Source organism: Salmo salar, chromosome 13, assembly GCF_965601325.2.
Source record: "Salmo salar chromosome 13, fSalSal1, whole genome shotgun sequence".
NCBI lineage: Eukaryota > Metazoa > Chordata > Actinopteri > Salmoniformes > Salmonidae > Salmo > Salmo salar.
The window spans coordinates 101,343,474-101,364,932 of record NC_138303.1 but is presented as its reverse complement, the minus strand read 5'-3'; the positions used below and the strand labels follow the sequence as shown (position 1 = coordinate 101,364,932).

Below are 21,459 nucleotides of genomic sequence, written 5' to 3'. Positions count from 1 at the left end.
GAACATTTGGTCAAAAAGGCTAAATCAGCTCCATCATTCATGGAATCAGATGGCTCACAAACCCACTGATATTGCCAACTTCTTTAATGATTTGCCAGCAACAAATGCTGACACTACACATCCAAGTATATCTGACCAAATTATGAAAGACAAGCATTGTAATTTTGAAATCGGTAAAGTGAGTGTGGAAGAGGTGAAAAAAAGCCACCCGGGTCTGTCAACTTGGATGGAAATTACTGACGATAATAGCGGACAATATTGCCACTCCTATTTACCATATTTTCAATTTAAGCCTACTAGAAAGTGTGTGCCCTCAGGCCTGGAGGGAAGCAAAAGTCATTCCGCTTTGAGTAAAGCCAGTGAGTCTATGTATGCGGATGACTTAAATCAAATCACATTTTATTGGTCATATACACATGGTTAGCAGATGTTATTGCGAGTGTATTGAAATGCTTGTGTTTCTTGGTCCAACAGTGCAGTGATATCTAACAATTCCAGAACAACTACCTAATACACACAATACATATAAATATATGGATGAGCAATGACAGAGCGGCATAGTCAAGATGTAATAGATGGTATAAAATACAGCATATACAGTTGAAGTCCTAAGTTTACATACACTTAGGTTGGAGTCATTCAAACTCATTTTTCAACCACTCCACAAATTTCTTGTAAACAAACTATAGTTTTGGCAAGTCGGTTAGGACATCTACTTTGTGCATGTGTAACCGATGTGAAATGGCTAGTTAGTTAGCGGTGGTGCGCGCTAATAGCGTTTCAATCGGTGACGTCACTCGCTCTGAGACCTGAAGTGGTTGTTCCCCTTGCGTTGCAAGAGCTGCGGCTTTTGTGGCGAGATGGGTAACGATGCTTTGTGGGTGTCAGTTGTTGATGTGTGCAAGGGTCCCTGGTTCGAGCCCAGGTTGGGGCGAAGAGAGAGATAGAACCTACACAGTTACATTGATGCTGTTGACCCAGATCATTGGTTGCTGCGGAAAAGGAGGAGGTCAAAAGGGGGGTGAGTGTAATCGATGTGAAATGGCTAGTTCGTTAGCGGTGGTGCGCGCTAACAGCGTTTCAATCGGTGACGTCACCCGCTCAGGAAGGAGACACGTTCTGTCTCCTAGAGATGAACATACTTTGGTGCGAAAAGTGCAAATCAATCCCAGAACAACAGCAAAGGACCTTGTGAAGATGCTGGAGGAAACCGGTACAAACATATCTTTATCCACAGTGAAACGAGTCCTAAATCGACATAACCTGAAAGGCCGCTCAGCAAGGAAGAAGCCACTGCTCCAAAACCGCCATAAAAAAGCCAGACTACGGTTTGCAAATGCACATGGGGACAAAGATCGTACTTTTTGGAGTAATATCCTCTGGTCTGATGAAATAAAAATAGAACTGTTTGGCCATAATGACCATCGTTATGTTTGGAGGAAAAAGGGGGACGCTTGCAAGCCGAAGAACACCATCCCAACTGTGAAGCATGGGGTGGCAGCATCATGTTGTGGGGGTGCTTTGCTGCAGGAGGGACTGGTGCACTTCACAAAATAGATGGAATCATGAGGCAGGAAAATTATGTGGATATATTGAAGCAACATCTCAAGACATCTGTCAGGAAGTTAAAGCTTGGTCGCAAATGGGTCTTCCAAATGGACAATGACCCCAAGCATACTTCCAAAGTTGTGGCAAAATGGCTTAATCTTACATCTAGAATCTAGGGTGGTTGTTGTCCTTGATGATCTTTTTGGCCTTCAGGTGCTGTAGGTGTCCTGAAGGGCAGGTAGTTTGCCCCCGGTGATGCGTTGTGCAGACAGCACCACCCTTTGGAGAGCCTTGCAGTCGTGGGCGGTGCAGTTGCCGTACCAGGCGGTGATGCAGCCCGACAGGATGCTCTCAATTGTGCATCTGTAGAAGTTTGAAGGTTTTAGGTGACAAGACAAATTTCTTCAGCCTCCCAAGGTTGAAGAGGCGCTGTTGAGCCTTCTTCACCACCTTGTCTGTGTAGGTAGACCATTTCAGTTTGTCCGTGGTATTTACATAGAGGAAATTAAAACTTTCCACCTTCTCCTCTGCTGTCCTATCGATGTGGATAGGGGGGTGCTCCCTCTGCTGTTTCCTGAAGTCCACGATCATCTCCTTTGTTTTGTTGACATTGAGTGAGAGGTTGTTTTCCTGACACCATACTCTGAGTGCCCTCACCACCTCCTTGTAGGCTGTCTCATTGTTGTTGGTAATCAAGCCTACTACTGTTGTGTCATCTGCAAACTTGATGATTGAGTTGGAAGCGTGCATGGCCACACAGGCATGGTGAACAGGCAGAATAGGAGGGGGCTGAGCATGCACCCTTGTGGGGCCACAGTGTTGAAGATCAGAAAAGTGGAGGTGTTGTTTCCTACCTTCACCACCTGAGGGCAGCCCGTCAGGAAGTCCAGGACCCAATTGCGCAGGGCGGGGTTGAGACCCAGGGCCTCAGGCTTAATGATGAGCTTGGAGGGTACTATGGTGTTGCATCCGGAGCTATGGTCAATGAACAACATTCTTACATGGTTATTTGTCTTGTCCAGATGGGATAGGGCAGTGTGCAGTGTGATGCAAGACGTCGGTGTCCGTGACGTGGCTGACTTTCATTTTGTAGTCTGTGATTTTCTGTAGACCCAGCCACATATGTCTCGGGTCTGTCTCGTTGAATTGCGACATCACTTTGTCACTATACTGACATTTCGCTTGTTTGATTGCCTTGCGGAAGGAATAACTACACTGTTTGTATTCGGCCATATCCCCAGTCACCTTTCCATGATTAACGATTTATCCACGGTTTTTGGTTAGGGTAGGTTTTAATAGTCGTAGTAGGTACAACATCTCCTATACACTTCCTTATAAACTCACTCACTGAATCAGCGTATACGTCGATATTATTCTCTGAGGCTACCCGGAACATGTTCCAGTCCGCTTGATCAAAACAATCTTGAAGCGTGGATTCCGATTGGTCAGTCCAGCAATGAATAGTCCTTAGCACTGGTACATCCTGTTTGAGTTTCTGCCCATAGGAAGGGAGGAGCAAAGGTTTTTGCCGAAAGGAGGGCGAGGGAGGGCCTTGTTTGCATCGTGAAAGTTAGAGTAGCAGTGATCCTATAAGGGCACAAGATGAGACCCAGATGCAGACACAGGAGGCAGATGGTTAGAGTCCAAGATGTTTATTAACAATCCAAAAGGGGTAGGCAAGAGAATGGTCGTGGACAGGCAAAAGGTTAAAACCAATTCAGAATTCCAGAGGTACAGAATGGCATGCAGGCTCGAGGTCAGGGCAGGCAGAATGGTCAGGCAGGCGGGAATGGAGTAAAAACCGGGAGGACTAGTAAAAGAGAATAGAAAAGCAGCAGCATAGGAAAAACACGCTGGTTGACTTGAACATACAAGACGAACTGGCACATAGAGACAGGAAACACAGGGATAAATACACCAGGGAAAATAAGCGACACCTGGAGGGGGTGGAGACAATCACAAGGACAGGTGAAACAGATCAGGGCATGACAGATCCAATGTTTTTCTAGCGCAAGTGCTACTGTCAATATGCTGATAGAATTTAGGTAGCCTTGTTCTCAAATTTGCTTTGTTTAAATCCCCAGCTACAATAAATGCAGCCTCAGGATTTATGGTTTGCAGTTTGCATAAAGCCCAGTGAAGTTCCTTGAGGGCTGTTGTGGTTTCGGCTTGAGGGGGGATATACACGGCTGTGACAATAACCAATGAAAATTCCCTTGGGGGATACTACGGTCAGCATTTGATTGAGGAATTCTAGGTCAGGTGAACAAAGGACTTGAGTTCCCATATGTTGTTACAATTACACCACGAGTCGTTAATCATGAAACATACACCCCCGCCCTTATTCTCCCTGGAGTGATGTTTATTCCTGTCGGCGCGACGCACAAATAATCTAGGTGACTGTACCGACTCCGACAGCATATCCAGAGAGAACCATGTTTCTGTGAAACAGAGTATGTTACAATCCCTGATGTCTCTCTGGAAAGCAACCTTTGCCCTAATGTTGTCTACCTTGTTATCTAGAGACATTAGCGAGTAATATACTTGGAAGCGGTGGGTGGTGTGCGCGCCTCCGAAGTCTGACCAGAAGACCACTCCGTCTACATCTTCTCCGGCGGCGTTGTTTTGGGTCAGCCTCTGGAATCTGTTCAAGTGCCCTGGGTGGTTTTCGAACAAAGGATCCGCTTCGGGAAAGTTGTATTCCTGGTCGTAATGCTGATAAGTTGACGTTGCTCTGATATCCAATAGTTCTTCCCAGCTGTGTGTAATAACACTTAAGATTTTCTGGGCTAACAATATAAGAAATAATACAGAAAAAAAACTAAATACTGCAAAGTTTCCTAAGGACTAGAAGCGAGGCAGCCCTTTCTGTCGGCGTCATCTTATCTGTTTAACAGTATACATGTCAACTACTACAGTGACTGAAATGGCTGCAACAATTAACAAAGTTAGTTTCAGAATGGGTGGCAAGGAATAAGTTAGTCCTAAATATTTGAAAAACTAAAAGCATTTCATTTGGGACAAATAATTCACTAAACCCTAAACCTCAACTAAATTTTGTAATGAATAATGTGGAAATTGAGCAAATTGAGGTGACTAAACTGCCTGCAGTAACCCTGGATTGTAAACTGTCATGGTCAAAACATGTAGATACAACAGTAGCTAAGATGGGGTAGAAGTCTGTCCACAATAAAGCGCTACTCTGCCATCTTAACAACACTATCAACAAGGCAGGTCCTACGGGTCCTAGTTTTGTCTCACCTGGACTACTGTTCAGTCGTGTGGTCAGGTGCCACAAAGGACTTGGAAAATTACAACTGGCTCAGAACAGAGCAGTACGGCTGGCACTTAAATGTACACGGGTACAGTAGCTTACATTAGTGATATGCATGTCAATTAGAGGTCGACCGATTATGATTTTTCAACACCGGTACCGATTTATTGGAGGGCCAAAAAAAGCCGGTACCGATTAATCTGCCTATTTTTTTTTTACATGTATTTGTAATAATGACAATTACAATAATACTGAATGAACACTTATTTTAACTTAATATAATACATAAATAAAATCAATTTAGCCTCAAATAAATAATGAAATATGTTCAATGTGGTTTAAATAATGCAAAAACAGTGTTGGAGAAGAAAGTAAAAGTGCAATATGTGCCATGTAAGAAAGCTAACGTTTAAGTGCCTTGCTCAGAACATGGGAACATATGAAAGCTGGTGGTTCCTTTTAACATGAGTCTTCAATATTCCCAGGTAAGAAGTTTTAGGTTGTAGTTATTATAGGAATTATAGGACTATTTCTCTCTATACGAATTGTATTTCATATACCTTTGACTATTGGCTGTTCTTATAGGCACTTTAGTATTGCCAGTGTAACAGTATAGCTTCCGTCCCTCTCCTCGCTCCTACCTGGGCTCGAACCAGGAACACATCGACAACAGCCACCCTCGAAGCAGCGTTACCCATGTAGAGCAAGGGGAACAACTACTCCAAGTCTCAGAGCGAGTGACGTTTGAAACGCTATTAGCGCGCACCCGCTAACTAGCTAGCCATTTGACATCGGTTACACCAGCATAATCTTGGGAGTTGACAGGCTTGAAGTCATAAACAGCGCAATGCATTGCAAAGAGCTGCTGGCAAAATGCACGAAAGTGCTGTTTGAATGAATGCTTACGAGCTTGCTGGTGCCTACCACTGCTCAGTCAGACTGCTCTATCAAATCATAGACTTAATTATAATATAATAAACACACAGAAATATGAGCCTTAGGTCATTAATATGGTCGAATCCGGAAACTATCATCTCGAAAACAAAACGTTTTTTTCTTTCAGTGAAATACGGAACCGGTCCATATTTTATCTAACGGGTGGCATCCCTAAGTCTAAATATTCCTGTTACATTGCACAACCTTCAATAGTATGTCATAATTACGTAAAATTCTGGCAAATTAGTTCGCAACGAGCCAGGCAATGAACGCAAGAGCAGTGACACAATTTCATGTTAGCAGGCAATATTCACTAAATATGCAGGTTTAAAAATATATACTTGTGTATTGATTTTAAAGAAAGGCATTGATGTTTATGGTTAGGTACATTGGTGCAACGACAGTGCTTTTTTCGAAAATGCGCTTGTTAAATCATCACCCCTTTAGTCGAAGTAGGCTGTGATTCGATGAGAAATTAATAGGCACCGCATCGATTATATGCAACGCAGGACACGATAGATAAACTAGTAATATCATCAACCATGTGTAGTTAACTAGTGATTATGTTAAGATTGATAGTTTTTTATAAGATAAGTTTAATGCTAGCTAGCAACTTACCTTGGCTTCTTCCTGCCCTCGCGTAACAGGTAGTCAGCCTGCCATGCAGGCTCCTCGTGGAGTGCAATGTAAGGCAGGTGGTTAGAGCGTTGGACTAGTAACCAGAAGGTTGCAAAAACGAATCCCTGAATAAGGCAGTTAACCCCTGTTCCTAGGCCGTCATTGAAAATAAGAATGTGTTCTTAATCTGACTTGCCTAGTTAAATAAACAAGTAAAAGAAAAAGATCGGCAAATAGGTGGCCAAAAATACCGATTACCGATTGTTATGAAAACTTGAAATCGGCCCTAATTAATCAGCCATTCCGGTTAATCGGTCGACCTCTAATGTCAATCTCTCATGGCTCAAAGTGGAGGAGAGATTGACTTCATCACTACTTGTTTTTGAAAGTAGTGTTGACAAGCTGAGTGCACCGAGCTGTCTGTTTTAAAATTTTAAACTACTAGCACACAGCTCGAACACCCATGCATACCACACAAGACAAGTCACTAGAGTTCTCTTCACAATCCCCAAGTCCAGAACAGGCTATGGTATGGGAGGTGCACAGTGCTACATACTGTAGAGCCATGACTACGTGGAACTCTATTCCACATCAGGTAACTGATGCAAACAGTAGAATCTCTTAAAAAATAGATATAAATACATCTTATGGAACGGCAGGGACTGTGAAGAGACACACACACACACACACAGACACACATACTTACACACACAGGTACAGACACACATACTTACACACACGCTAGCATACACACACTACACACACGTACATTGTGATATTGTTCTATGGCGGTATTATACATTTTGTATTGTAGATATGTAATGGTGTTTTATATTTTGTTTTAAATATAATGTAAGTGCCTTAATGTGTTTTGACCCCAGGAAGAGGAGCTGCTGCCTTGGCAGCAATAATAAATACAAATAATAAATACAAACATAAAGATGAGCAAAAAAGACTGTATGAAATAAATAATACAAATACCAAGCTATATTGTGTTGTCCTAAAAGTGCACAGTTTGTATTATTTTGTACTAATACAATTACTCTGAGAAAGAGATTTTGTTTAACAAGTTTTAAAAAAGTACTGTATGTGTCAAAATGATTGGCACCCCTAAAGAGTCTTATAAATAATGATGAACTAAATAAAATCTACATTAACATTCTACTTAAATGAACTGTGTTGTGGCCTTCCATAGCTTCCTTTTTCACTGGGGTATAAAAAGGAGGTAACACACATGTAAAATTGATTTGTCATCCATCAGCATGGGAAATAGCAAAGAACTCACAAATAAAAATATTCAAATTGTGGTTGACTTTCATAAATGAGGAAATGGGTGCAAAAAAATCGACTGAAAAAAAACAAATATACCACTTACTACCATTAGGGCAACAATTATGAAATTTAAAACCACTGGAATAGTGCTAAACTTGCCTGGTATTGGATGCATGTGTATCTTGTCCCCACGCACAGTGAGGACGATATTTTTGAACGCAAAGAAAAGTGGTCACATTTGGAGAATTACAGAACTTGGTCGTATCTTGGGGTCACCAATTCTCCAAATCTACAATGAGACGCCATCTCCATGCCAATAGGCTCTTTGTAAGGGTTGCCATAAAAAAGCCTTTATTGAGAACAACCAACACATGTAAACAACTGGAGTTACAAAATTGCTCTGACCACACACACCAGAGGTGGGTTTGGCCTCGAAAGAAGGATGCATATGCAGAAGATAACAAGGGCCCCTTGGTATGTGGTTAAGGTCAACTGCATTATGAACTCTACAAAGTACCAGGACATTTTACCCAAAACCCTGGTTGCCTCTGCAAAGAGGCTGAAACTTGGCCGCAAGTGGATCTTCCAGCAAGACAATGACCCCAAGCACACATCAAAATCCACAAAGAAAATGGTTAATTGACCACAAAATCAACATTAGCAATGGCCATCTCAGTCTCGAGACTTGAACCTCATTGGAAACCGGTGGTTTGAATTGAACAGGGCAGTCCACAAGCACAGACCGAAGGACATCAAGGATCTGGACAGATTCTGTATGGAGGAATGGTCTAAGATCCCTCCCAATGTGTTCTCCAATCTCATAAAACATTATAGAAAGAGTGCCGTTACCCTCGCAAGGGGAGGGTGGACAAATATTGAAAACTAGGCACCAATAATATTTAAAAATATATATTTGTTAACCAAAATATATATTTTTTATTAATTAATTGTTGGACATAAAAGACTGTAAAAACAACAGAAATATGTTCCAACGTATTAATAAATAGATATGTGGTCGTATACAGGGGCGGCAGGTAGCTTAGAGGTTAGCACGTTGGACTAGCAACCAAAAGATTGCAAGATCGAATCCGTGAGCTGACAAGGTAAAAGTCTGTCGTTCTTCCCCTGAACAAGGCAGTTAACCCACTGTTCCTAGGCTGTCATTGAAAATAAGAAATTCTTCTTAACTGACTTGCCTATTTAAATAAAGGGGGAAAAAATTTAAATAAATACATGTAAGCAAGGTTTGAAATTGTGTTTTAGTCAAATATTATATCTGTTTGGGCTTCTTGTGGATACATTTACAGTCTAGAAATGATTTTTGAATTATGTTCCAGCCTCCTGTCCATCCGCTCAATAAAAAAATGGTCCTGTGGCTCAATCTAGTGGATGATACCTGGAATAGGGTGCCATTTTGGACGCACCCCATAACAGGAAGAGGAGAAAAGTCTGAGTGATTTTATCTTCCTGGTTGGAAGGCCTGTCATACACAACATGACCAAATCTAAAGACAAGAGGGTAGAGATTTATTGGAACAGAGAGTAAAGGGATAATTCAATTTAGAAACCCTACAGCTACATTGGTGACTCGTGATGGAATTCACCACTGATCTGTGAAGAAAAGAAAAGTTGTATTTTGTAGAACCTTAGAAAATGATAGTGTTTGCAGTACTGTGTGATTCCACTCACTGTGGTAACCAACCATGGCTCTCTCTGTGGGGTACTTCTGACAAGGCAAATCATAACATAATTTCAACCAGTTTACAAGGTTGTGATGACATTATTTCAACAAGTTTTTCCCACTGGGTAGTAGATATGGCATTAGAGAAATGTACCACAATTTGTCACCGAAAAAACAACAACATTTGCCTATGAAAAACTCAAATAGTTAGTGTTGATTATGGACAAATGATTAGATGCCACTGATAATGTTTATATTTTCAGACTTTTAGTCAGATACAGTGCCTTCAGAAAATATTCATACCCCTTGACTTATTCCAAATGTTGTTGTGTTACAGCCTGAATTAAAATGTATTAAATATATTTGTTTTCTCACCCATCTACACACAATACCCCATAATGACAAAGTGAAAACGTGTTTTTAGAAATTTTTGCAGATTTATTGAAAATCAAATGCAGAAATATCAAATATTCACACCCCTGAATCAATACTTTGTAGAAGCAACTTTGGCGATTGCAGCTTGGAGTCGTCTTGGGCATGTCTGTATCAGCTTTGCACATCTGGATTTGGGGATTTTCTCCCATTCTTTCATGTAGATTTACTGAAGCTTTGTTAAGTTAGATGTGGGGTGGTGGTGAACAGTGATGTTCAAGTCTTTTCACAGATTTTCAATGGGATTTAAGTCTGGCTTTGGCTGTGCCACTCAAGGACTTTCACATTGTTGTTCTGAAGCCATTCCAGCGTTGCTTTGGCTGTATGCTTGGGGTCATTGTGCTGTTGGAACGGTAACCTTTGCCCTAGTCTATGGTAATTTGCCTCTGAAGCAGGTTCTGATCAAGGAATTGCCTGTATTTGACTCCAGTCATTGTTCCCTCTATCCTTACCAGTGTCCCAGTCCCTGCTGCTGAAAAGCATCCCCATAGCATGATGCTGCCACCCTCATGCTTCACGGTAGGGATGGTGTTAGACGGGTGAAGAGCTGTCCCTGGTTTTCTCCAGACAGCGTTTTACATTCATGCCAAAGGGTTACATTTGTCTCATCAGACCACAGAATATTTTGCCATATCTCAGGGTCTTTCACGTTTCTTTTTCCAGGTGTGCTGTCATGTGCCTTTTTCTCAGGATAGGCTTCCATCTGGCCACTCTCCCTTAAAGCCCAGATTGATGAAGTGCTGTTGTCCTTGTGGCAGGTTCTCCCATCTCAGCCAAGGAACTCTGTAGTTCTGTCGAAGTGGTCATTATGTTCTTGGTCACCTCCCTGGCCAAGATCCTTCTTGCCCGGTTGCTCAGTTTGGTCAGACAGCCAGCGCTAGGCAGAATCTGGGTAGTTCCATATTTTTTTCAATTTCCCAATGATGGAGACCACTGTGCTCTTGGAAACTTTCAACAATCTATAAATCAATTTGGAATGTCATAGCAGAGGCGTGTGGATAATTATGTAAATGAGATCTCACTGTATTTCATTTTAAATACATTAGCAAAAATGTCTAAAAACATGTTTTCACTTTGTCATTATGGGGTATTGTGTGTAGGCGGGTGATTTTTTTTTTTTTTTTTTTTTTTTAATCCATTTTGAATTCATGCTGTAACACCAACAAATGTGGAATAAGTTAAGGAATATGAATGTCTGAATACAGTGTATATCATTGTTGTTTATTTGAATGGGCAGCAGCATAGCGGTGGTATAATGACCATATTCCTGACCCTACATTAACCCTAATAACCATGCACAGTGGGAAAAGCAGCAGCCCTGTCCGTTCCAGTCAGGGACTAAAGAGAAGATCAGGGGAGATTTCCTTCATTTGAACAGACAGCACTGCAGACAGAGAGGGAGAACACAATGGGAATCCAGGGATATGTCCCAAATGGTATCATATTCCCCACTACTTTTGAGCCCTGGTCCATTGATTGCACTAAATATGGAATAGGGTTCCATTTGGAACGCAGCCCCATACAGGCCTTCCCAGCAACCATTAGCAGCCATTAGCCTTCCCGTGGTAGCAATAATTGCCCATTTTCAAGACAGAATAAAAATATGAATGTGTTAATTGCTTGAAAAAAAACACCCCTTTATTCTGTCTCTGGTTTGCGTCCCAAATGGCACCCTGTTATTATAGTGCTTTACTTTTTTCCCTATGTAGTGCACTACTTTTGACCAGGGCCAGAGTCTTCATAGCTGGATACCCTCCTGGTATTGTGTATTCTGCTCCTCTTTGTCTCCCCTGCATGCTCTCTCTGCTCTCTATTCCATCACCAGTAATGAACAAAGGTCAACGTGTTCGCTCTCCCTCTCATCGCTGTGTCAATGGCAATGTCTGTCTGCTACTAAAGTTAAGTACTTATTAAACCAGGCCTTTCACTGCCTCATGTCCTAAATGCCAACCCATACAGGCAGCTTGTTGCCTTAACCCGGACCAGACCAGACAGTAGTGTGAGTACAACCAACAGACGGTTATATAAACGGTAAAGTAGGAATATAAAGGGCCCCATCACTTTGAGTCCAGAAGGAATTAACCACAGGTCAATATACACAAATGTACGTAGTATATGTGTATAGTATTTTACTAGATTATATTTGGTGCAGGTGCCGAAGGATGTAATTTAATAGAACCTTACATGTAGGCTACGTAATATGTGTAGTGTGCAAGTGCACACTTTGAGTGAAGTGTGGAGAATCAGGGGAATCTGGTCCCTAAGTCCCTGTGGGGTTCCTGGAGACTATTTGCGTCAGCTTAGTTAGATGACATCAACTTGGTACCAAATGTTAAATGGTCTTTAACCTCGGTGTCTTTTGTGTTGGGTACTTAAAAGGCTCTGTGTGTTCTCTCTCTGTATAGAGTAAGGCATGCTGCAGCTTATTGGGGCATTTCTATTGGCAGCTGCGGTATGAGTCATTTCTGTGCTAGGCCCTCTAGCTGTCTTGTGTTCTGTCTTTTGCCGACCCTGCTGGAAACCTGGGCACCTCCTCTAGACAGCTCTGCTCCCGTTCTGTCCATCTGGCGTCCGGGGCTCTGAGGCTGCACTTTGGCCCGACTCAGCACTTTATGCTTCCCTTCTCTCACAGACATTAGCACACTTCTCATCCTGTCGTCCCTCCTTTCTCACGGTGGCGTCTCCATTCTACAGAGTGCCATTTCATCCGACTGGCTTTCCTCTCTCCCTCCTCCTCATGTCTCTATCCGGCTGGTTTCCCTCTCTCCCTCCTCCTCATGTCTCTATCCGGCTGGTTTCCCTCTCTCCCTCCTCCTCATGTCTCTATCCGGCTGGTTTCCCTCTCTCCCTCCTCCTCATCATGTCTCTATCCGGCTGGTTTCCCTCTCTCCCTCCTTCTCATGTCTCTATCCGGCTGGTTTCCCTCTCTCCCTCCTCCTGGCTCTTGCAGAAGCCACATGCCTGTTCCTGGTCCACAACCTGTTGTGATGTTTCATGGAATAGGTCACTCTGTTGATCATATTGCTCTATTTTTCTTCTATCTACATTAACATGAACGTTTGGTCATTTACCAGACGCTCTTTTCTAAAGCCACTTAGTCGGTACATTCAACTAAGGTAGGTAAGACAACCATATATCACAGTCATTGCAAGTAAAATCTTCCCCCCAAAAAGCAGCTGATGGTACTGCACTTGACAAGTGTCTGTTTAGGGGATTGACTCTATAAACTACTGCAGTCATGACCATGCAGAGCTCCAGCTTGAGTGGTTACTTTAATGTGAATCCCATGAGAGACTTGGACACTTTCTGCACATTTTAACCAGTTGCATGATAGAAACTGCTCTTCTTTATCATACAATGGAGAGTGACTCCTGCTCACAAAATGGCCCTGAATGTCAATGACACCTGGGAAGTATTTCTCTCGTGTTTGTATGTCTTGAAATAAACATCAGGTTGTGTGCACAGTACCTGATGGCGGATCATGCATCCTCGTTTTGCCACCAGCTCTGTAATGGATGTAGATGTTTTCAGGTTAGGTCTCGCAGTGCAAGGCTGCTTCAATCCCACTGATGATATACACTGTACTGCTTCATTCCCACTGAGGATATACACTGTACTGCTTCATTCCCACTGAGGATATACACTGTACTGCTTCATTCCCACTGAGGATATACACTGTACTGCTTCATTCCCACTGAGCATATACACTGTACTGCTTCATTCCCAATGAGGATATACACTGTACTGCTTCATTCCCAATGAGGATATACACTGTACTTCTTCATTCCCACTGAGGATATACACTGTACTGCTTCATTCCCGCTGAGGATATACACTGTACTGCTTCATTCCCGCTGAGGATATACACTGTACTGCTTCATTCCCACTGAGGATATACACTGTACTGCTTCATTCCCACTGAGGATATACACTGTACTGCTTCATTCCCACTGAGGATATACACTGTACTGCTTCATTCCCACTGAGGATATACACTGTACTGCTTCATTCCCACTGAGGATATACACTGTACTGCTTCATTCCCACTGAGGATATACACTGTACTGATCATGTACACTGAGGATATACACTGTACTGCTTCATTCCCAATGAGGATATACACTGTACTGCTTCATTCCCAATGAGGATATACACTGTACTGCTTCATTCCCACTGAGGATATACACTGTACTGCTTCATTCCCAATGAGGATATACACTGTACTGCTTCATTCCCATTGAGGATATACACTGTACTGCTTCATTCCCAATGAGGATATACACTGTACTGCTTCATTCCCACTGAGGAAATACACTGTACTGCTTCATTCCCACTGAGGATATACACTGTACTGCTTCATTCCCAATGAGGATATACACTGTACTGATCATGTACACTGTGCTGTATGTGTACACTGATTATGTCTTACGCATGTGCTCCTCTTAAATGGTTCACGGTAACACTTTATTTTGAGAGGCACAATGCTGCTCAACAATCTATTAATAGATTATTATTATTATAAACAATAAATTACATGTTTGATAATCTCCATTGAAAATGCTCTTTAGTTTACTATTAGGCTTAATCTGTGTCAGAGAAACCTTCCCAAAGAATTACAATATGTGGTATCTCTGTGCGGTATTTCCTGCAGGTGCTGGAGGCTGGGCTCCTGTGGAGTCTAATAAGTACCAGTGGTTGGAGGTGGACCTGGGGGAGCGGACAGAGATCACAGCCGTGGCCACGCAGGGTCGCTACGGCAGCTCAGACTGGGTCTCCTCCTTCCTCCTCATGTTCAGCGACACGGGCTGCAACTGGAAACAGTACCGCCAGGAGGACAACATCCGGGTAAGTCAGTGGGACAAGACCATAATGGCTGTGTATAAAATGGAATATTTTGCCATCCTTTTCCCTGTATAGTGTGCTACGTTTTACCAGGGCTACCCTCGGCTCCCAGGCTCACGTTGTGGCGAGGTGAAAGCTAGCGGCAGAGCCTAGACGAGGGCTCTGGTCAAATGTAGCACACTATATAGGGAATAGGGAGCCATTTCAGACGCAGACCAGTACACCATGTAGCCAACTCACAAATAGACTCATAAGAGTCCTTTCACTATCAATGAATAATAGATGAAACACCGGAAGGCAGGAACAGCTCAGTTTAGCTCTGTACTGTTGACTGAGGTAATTATTAGATGTAGCTGCTTTTTAGTGCTACCATCCTTGTTACTTGTTTTCTGTACCAAATAACATTCTGATCATTTTAGCTGACATGAGGAGGAGAAAATTAGAAAGATTGTCAATTCAATTAATGTATTTCACAACTACAGTACTCTCATCTACTCGCAGTTTGACTATGTATATTTTAAAAAGTACTTAGCATAAAGTGTCTGCACATATTCTGATAAATCCTAAGAACCTCTTTAAGGATTTTTTAACTCCAGATGCTAGTCTTCCCAGCTAGCTAAGTCCATGACAGCAGCAGTCCAGTATCAGTATCGGTCAAAAGTCCTAGTGTGTTTTTTTTGTTTCCTCAGACAGTTTAAGTTTTAGGGATGAGTGTTGTTCTCTCTCTTTCTCTCTCCATGAGCGAAGGCTTTTCAGACAGGGGGCAGGCAATAGAGAGATTTGCTCCTTGACTCTGGGTATATTTCAAAGGGACACCTCACTCCAGGAGCAAATGAGATGCTGCTTCATGAGCTTTATCATAGACACACACACACACACACACACACACACACACACACACACACACACACACACACACACACACACACACACACACACACACACACACACACACACACACACACACACACACACACACACACACACACACACACAAATGAGATGCAGCATACAGAGCTTCCTCAGCAGGGAGGCAGTGCAATTTGTTGGGCTTAATGCTCCACTTCACCAGATGCATGGCTCATCCTCCCTCTTTAAAGACACAAGTTAGCATTTTTCATTATGAATCTTGTTCTAGAGGCAGCTCTGCAGCATGGTCACTAACTGGCACAGCCACAAAGTCATAAAATCAGATTTTAAACCTAACATTAACCCTAACCTTAACCACACTGCTTACCCTAATGCCAAACCCTAAACTTAAATTAAGACCAAAAAGCACATTTCTGTTTTCAGGAATTTTGACAATATAGCAAATTTGCCTTTGCAGCTGGCCTATCTAGAGGAATCTCAGTTCTGCCTCCAGGACAACACTCAGATGCTTCTCAGCCTTTCAAATTATGCAACAATGATAAGAAAGTACATTTCACTCCAAGACTGACGTCAAATGCTATAGTATAAACTTAGGTAAAAAGATATATGTTTTAAATCACTGTAGTATCGCACACAGCTCTTCATTTGTGAAAATTCCAATGCCACCTCAGACCTCAGAGCTCACTTTTCATTTTAAGTTTCAGTTGAAGTGGGTTCCATTGATTTCCTTTACAATAGGCAGGTGACTGGAGGGGGAAACAGTCCCCATTACTCTTATGAGAAAGGCTCAGGATGGGTACTGAATAAGTCATGTGGTTATCGATTGCTGCTGGCCACACACATTGCTGTAACCGCATCTTTAGGGCCAACTGATGCAAGCCAGCGTAAAAAGGAGCTGGCTTCTATCTATACAGTGTGTAACTACACCTCTCATGTCAACCCAACATAAGGTATAGTATGGTCTCCCTTAGCCAACATGAGAGGGAGCTACTGGACTGGCTCCTATCTATCTCACAATAATAGTTAGCAAATTCTATGTTAATTAGGTATTTCACCATTATTTTGGAGTATGAACCGCCAACCAGAGTATCAACTTTAATGGAAGAATGGAATAGTGAGTAGGGAACTTCCGGGGTGATGACCCCATTATTAACCTTTCTTACAGAGAGACAGGGCTTGTGTCCCAAATACCATCCTATTCCCTATTTAGTGCACTACTTTTTGCCAGGGCCCATGCCCATACATTTGGGACGTAGCCATACGTTTCCATGTCTTATTAGCCACATAAGTTAGGATCAGAGAGGTTAACTACGCTCGTTATTCATAGAGTAGACCTAAGTGTTTGCCAGAAAAACATGAGAAAGAGAGCTTCAGTATTACATTTCTTATTAATCTGTCTATCTTTTACTGAAACCATTCTTCAGAACCCACTTCATCAAATTCTATGGCTATACTATGCTATTCTTGGCAATACAAATTAATTTTGTATTTGTATCGGTTTCCCTGTGGCTTAGTTGGTAGAGCATGCTGTTTGCAACGCCAGCATGGTGTGTGCAACGCCAGGGTTGTGGGTTTGATTCCCACGGGGGGCCAGTACAAAAAAATGCATGAAATGAAATGTATGCATTCACTACTGTAAGTCCCTCTGGATAAGAGTGTCTGCTAAATGACTAAAATGTAAATTTTTCGTCATACTGTACCAATAAAGTATTTTAGAAATTACTACACTAAGGACACAATTGTGGTGGTGGGGTGGTTAGAGGGGGGGTCCATAGGTCCTCCCCCGGAAACACAGTTTGACATGACTTATTATGCCTCTCTTCAGGGGCATTTTGAGGGGTATATGTAGGGGTATTTTGAAAACACTGTAAGTGGAAGGATAAGTGAAAGGATAAGTCGTCACCATCATTAATGAAGGTAATTCACTGCAAATATTAAGAAGACACAGAAGATGAAGACAGTTGTATTATAATGATGCAGGGTATAACAAATATGATTTGTAGACGTGATTGGTGTTGTGGAAAGGTTGATCATCACATGCCGAAATTTTGCCACCTTCATACATCAGTACAATACTGTATACACCTTGAAAGGGACTCCAGTTTTGTGAGACTACGTTTTTCACTTTTTGAGAATAACTCTCCTCTCACTCACCTCTATACAAACCCTGCTGCTGCTCCTGCATGCACTGACCTCTTCTTACGGTTGCTTGCCTCTCTAGCACCCAATCACAGCAGGCAAGGACATACGGTGAGCCAGACAGACAGTGAACAATGTCCTGTGTTACTGGATAACCTATAAAGTGTACTTTAAAGGACACATTTACAGTCGGTTGCTCTATCAAAAATCACATTTGTCCAAATCTACGTGATTCATTCAAGCTATGTACATTGAAAATGCAGGGCCTAGTTCCATTTAATCTATTTGAACCCAGGTAAAAGTATGTGATGATCGCTGAAGGCAGAGAGTGCACAGGTTGATGCTGTGTATGCTGTACATGACTGGTTTCCAAAGGAAGCCAAATGTTTTATTTTTTGCCACTATCAACATCAGTAAAATATATATATATATATATATACCTTGACAGGGAACACACAGTTTTGTGACTGTTTATTTTCACTTTAGAGGATAAGTCATCTTAGTCACTCACTCTCTCACCTGTAGATCAACACTGCTGCTGCCCTTGCCAGCACTGACTTCCCTCTCCTCACGGTCTCTTGCCTCTCTCACACCCAATCACAGCAGACAAGGACACGTGAGCCAGAGAACAATGTCCTGTGTTTCTGTATAATCTACAAAGTTTACTTTAAAAGGGCACATTTACAGCTGAGTTGCTCAGCAATCACACTTAACTCGGACTACATGGGGTGGCAGGTAACCTGGCGGGTAGGAGCATTAGGCCAGTAACCGAAAGGTTGCTGAATCGAATCCCTAAGCTGACAACGTAAAAATCTGTTGTTCTGCCCCTGAAAAAGGCAGTTAACCCACTGTTCCCCAGGCGCCGATGATGTGGATGTCGATTTACGGCAGCCCTCCGCACCTCTGATGCAGAGGGGTTGGGTAAATGCGGAAGACACATTTCAGTTGAATTCATTCAGTTGAACTGACTAGGTATCCCCCTTTCCCTACATGATTCTTTCAAGATTTTAAATGACATGACCAAATAAGTGCTACACCTGGCCTGCTGTATAGAATGACAGTTTCCATCCCCCCTCTGATCTACTGTCTTCCACTCAGCCTGAGCTGTGCAGTGTGCATAGCTCAGTGGGACAGTAGTTCCAGCTCAGTGGGACAGAAATTCCTAGAGGGGATGTGCGTGCTACTAACTTACTTTTCTTTTAGGATGATGCCCAAAAAAAAGGCGAATATCTGGACCATTTATTTTACCTGGTGGTGGCATGTGGAGACAGACTATGCTGAGACTCACTACTCACTCACACTATGAATAAAATGAGAATGAAAATGTGGGAAACATGGATGATTGTGGACGTAGCTAGTCACCTCGTCCCCAGGCTCGAATTGCTGCCGCATAGAGCCTGGTAACAGTGTGCTTCAAAGTGAGACTTGAAAGGTGTGTGGTTAAAGGTAGACTCAGCGATATGACATAGAAGCAGAAAGTAAACAGCTTAGTGGGTCAATTTCCACAACAAGAAGAGTGTTGAAGCGCGAGGCTCAAGTTTTGGTCCCTTTGCTACCACACTGTACACAGCGTGAAGCGAACCTGTGCACATGCTCAAATAATGTGTGTGACTGTGTTGCATCTCGTTCATCTCAATATCTGGTGCTGCTTGTGGCAATGTCATTTCGCTGAGCCTACCTTTAAAATAGAGGTGGGAGAGGGAGAAAGCCTGCTACAGCTGTATGAGATGGGACATTGAGAAATTGCAGAGATTGCCAATCAAAGTAAATGTTCTACCACAGCGACCACATAATTTTTCGAGAGCCCAATTGATTCTGAATTCAGGCATAGAAAATGTATATGTGCAACAACAAAAAATGTTGATGCATACTTTCCGATTTCCCGAACTCACTACTTTGTTAGCCCATTACTTGCAATGCTTGCGCATTGAAATCCACAAAGAGGGGGAGGTGCTAGATGCCTGGTGATGGACAGAGATCAGCCCATTAAAAGCGATATCTAGTCTCTATTTTCTCCGCTCCTGCCATAGACTACCAAGTCCTGTTCTGATGCGCTCTGAAACCAAACATCTAGACAGAGAGCAAGCTGGCTGGTAGGCGAGATTACGTAGCTGTAACGTCTGCTTCCAACTCACACCCTCAAACACGTAGATCCCCCTGGACGCAGCTCACTTTCCAGCCCACTTTCTAGCTCACACTCTCAGACACCTAGATCCCCTGAATGCAGCTCACTCCAGATCCTAATCACCTGAATTCTAATCACCTGTTCACACACCTGTATGTCATTATCAAACACTATTTAGTTCAGTTCTTTGCACCCCATCACTGTGAGGTATTCTTTGTTTTGTGACACATGGCTTTCAGAGCGCTGGGTTTCCCGTGAATTACTCCTCCCAATATGATAGTTTTTGCCTGCCTCACTAACGACGCCTTTTGCCTATTCTCTGCCTGTACTTTAGCCTATCACATTTCCTGTTATCAACCTATTGCCTGATCTCCCAGACTACATTACTAGCATTTTCCTTGCCAGTTCTGTTTCTCTTTTAATTTCAAGAGGGCAGTTGAAGTTCAATTGAAATGCAAGCTACTCTGCTTTTTCACTGATGCACACCAATGAATGAATAGCGTGCATATACACTGGTGCATATAGCTGCTGAGTTATTCAGCAAAATATCATAGTTATTTAGGTGAAATAATCTATTCAACTTGCTTGTTTTGTTGGGCCAGTTTAATGCAATGCCATGTCACTAATACACCAACATTTTACAATGGTGAGTTAAAGGTCAATGCTAGCAACTGTTTGTTCAATGATGCACACATTGTACAGTGCACCATTTATATGAAGTGTGCATGTGCACAGCATTAACCGCATTTCCATTCACAGTTTTTATGCGTGTAAAGTCATATTGTATAAAATAAAATTACGACAGCTGTGATGGAAACAGGACGTTTCTGTAACGCTCGTTGTTAGAAGGAGAAGTGGACCAAGGCGCAGCGTGGTAAGTGTTCATGGTACTTTATTTCAAGAAACACTCAAACAAGAATAACCAAAAGCAACAAAATGAAAGCGAACAGATCCGTCACAGACACTAAACAGAAAATAACCTCCCACAAACACAGGTGGAAAACAGGCTGCCTAAGTATAATTCCCAATCGGAGACAACGATAGACAGCTGCCTCTGATTGGGAACCACACTCGGCCCAAAAACAAAGAAACAGAAAACATAGACTTTCCCACACGAGTCACACCCTGACCTAACCAAACATAGAGAATACTAAGGATCTCGACGGTCAGGGCGTGACAGTACCCCCCCCAAAGGTGCGGTCTCCGGCCGCAAACCTGAACCTATAGGGGAGGGTCCGGGTGGGCATCTCCTCTCGGTGGAGGCTCTGGTGCGGGACGCAAATCCCCCTCCGCTTGGGGCTCCCCCCACTTTCGTGGAACCGGACCGTGGATCGTTGCCAGAGGCTCCGGACCCTGGATCGTTTCCAGAGGAACCGGACCGTAGATCATCGGCGGAGGCTCTGGACTGGGAACCCCCGCTGGAGGCTCTGAACTGCCGACCGTCGCTGGAGGCTCCGCACCGCGGACCGTCGCTGGAGGCTCCGGACCGGGGACCGTCGCTGGAGGCTCCGGACCGGGGGCGTCGCTGGAGGCTCCGGACCGGGGACCGTCGCTGGAGGCTCCGGACCGGGGACCGTCGCTGGAGGCTCCGGACCGGGGACCGTCGCTGGAGGCTCCGGACAGGGGACGTCGCTGGAGGCTCCGTACCATGGATCTTCGCTACAGGCTCCGGGCCATGGATCATCTCTGGAGGCTTCGTGCCATGGATCATCACTGGAGGCTT

General features: G+C 43.1%; 1 protein-coding gene across 2 annotated transcripts in view; it reads left to right on the top strand.

The window, feature by feature from the left end:
* The window catches only part of cntnap3 (contactin associated protein family member 3), a 189,717-nt gene that overhangs the window by 46,383 nt on the left and 121,875 nt on the right, over positions 1-21,459 (top strand). For both annotated transcript variants that reach the window (XM_045692517.2, XM_045692516.2), the window contains exon 3: positions 14,412-14,605. In XM_045692517.2, the coding sequence (XP_045548473.2) occupies positions 14,412-14,605 (194 nt within the window). The remainder of the gene's footprint in view (positions 1-14,411; positions 14,606-21,459) is intronic.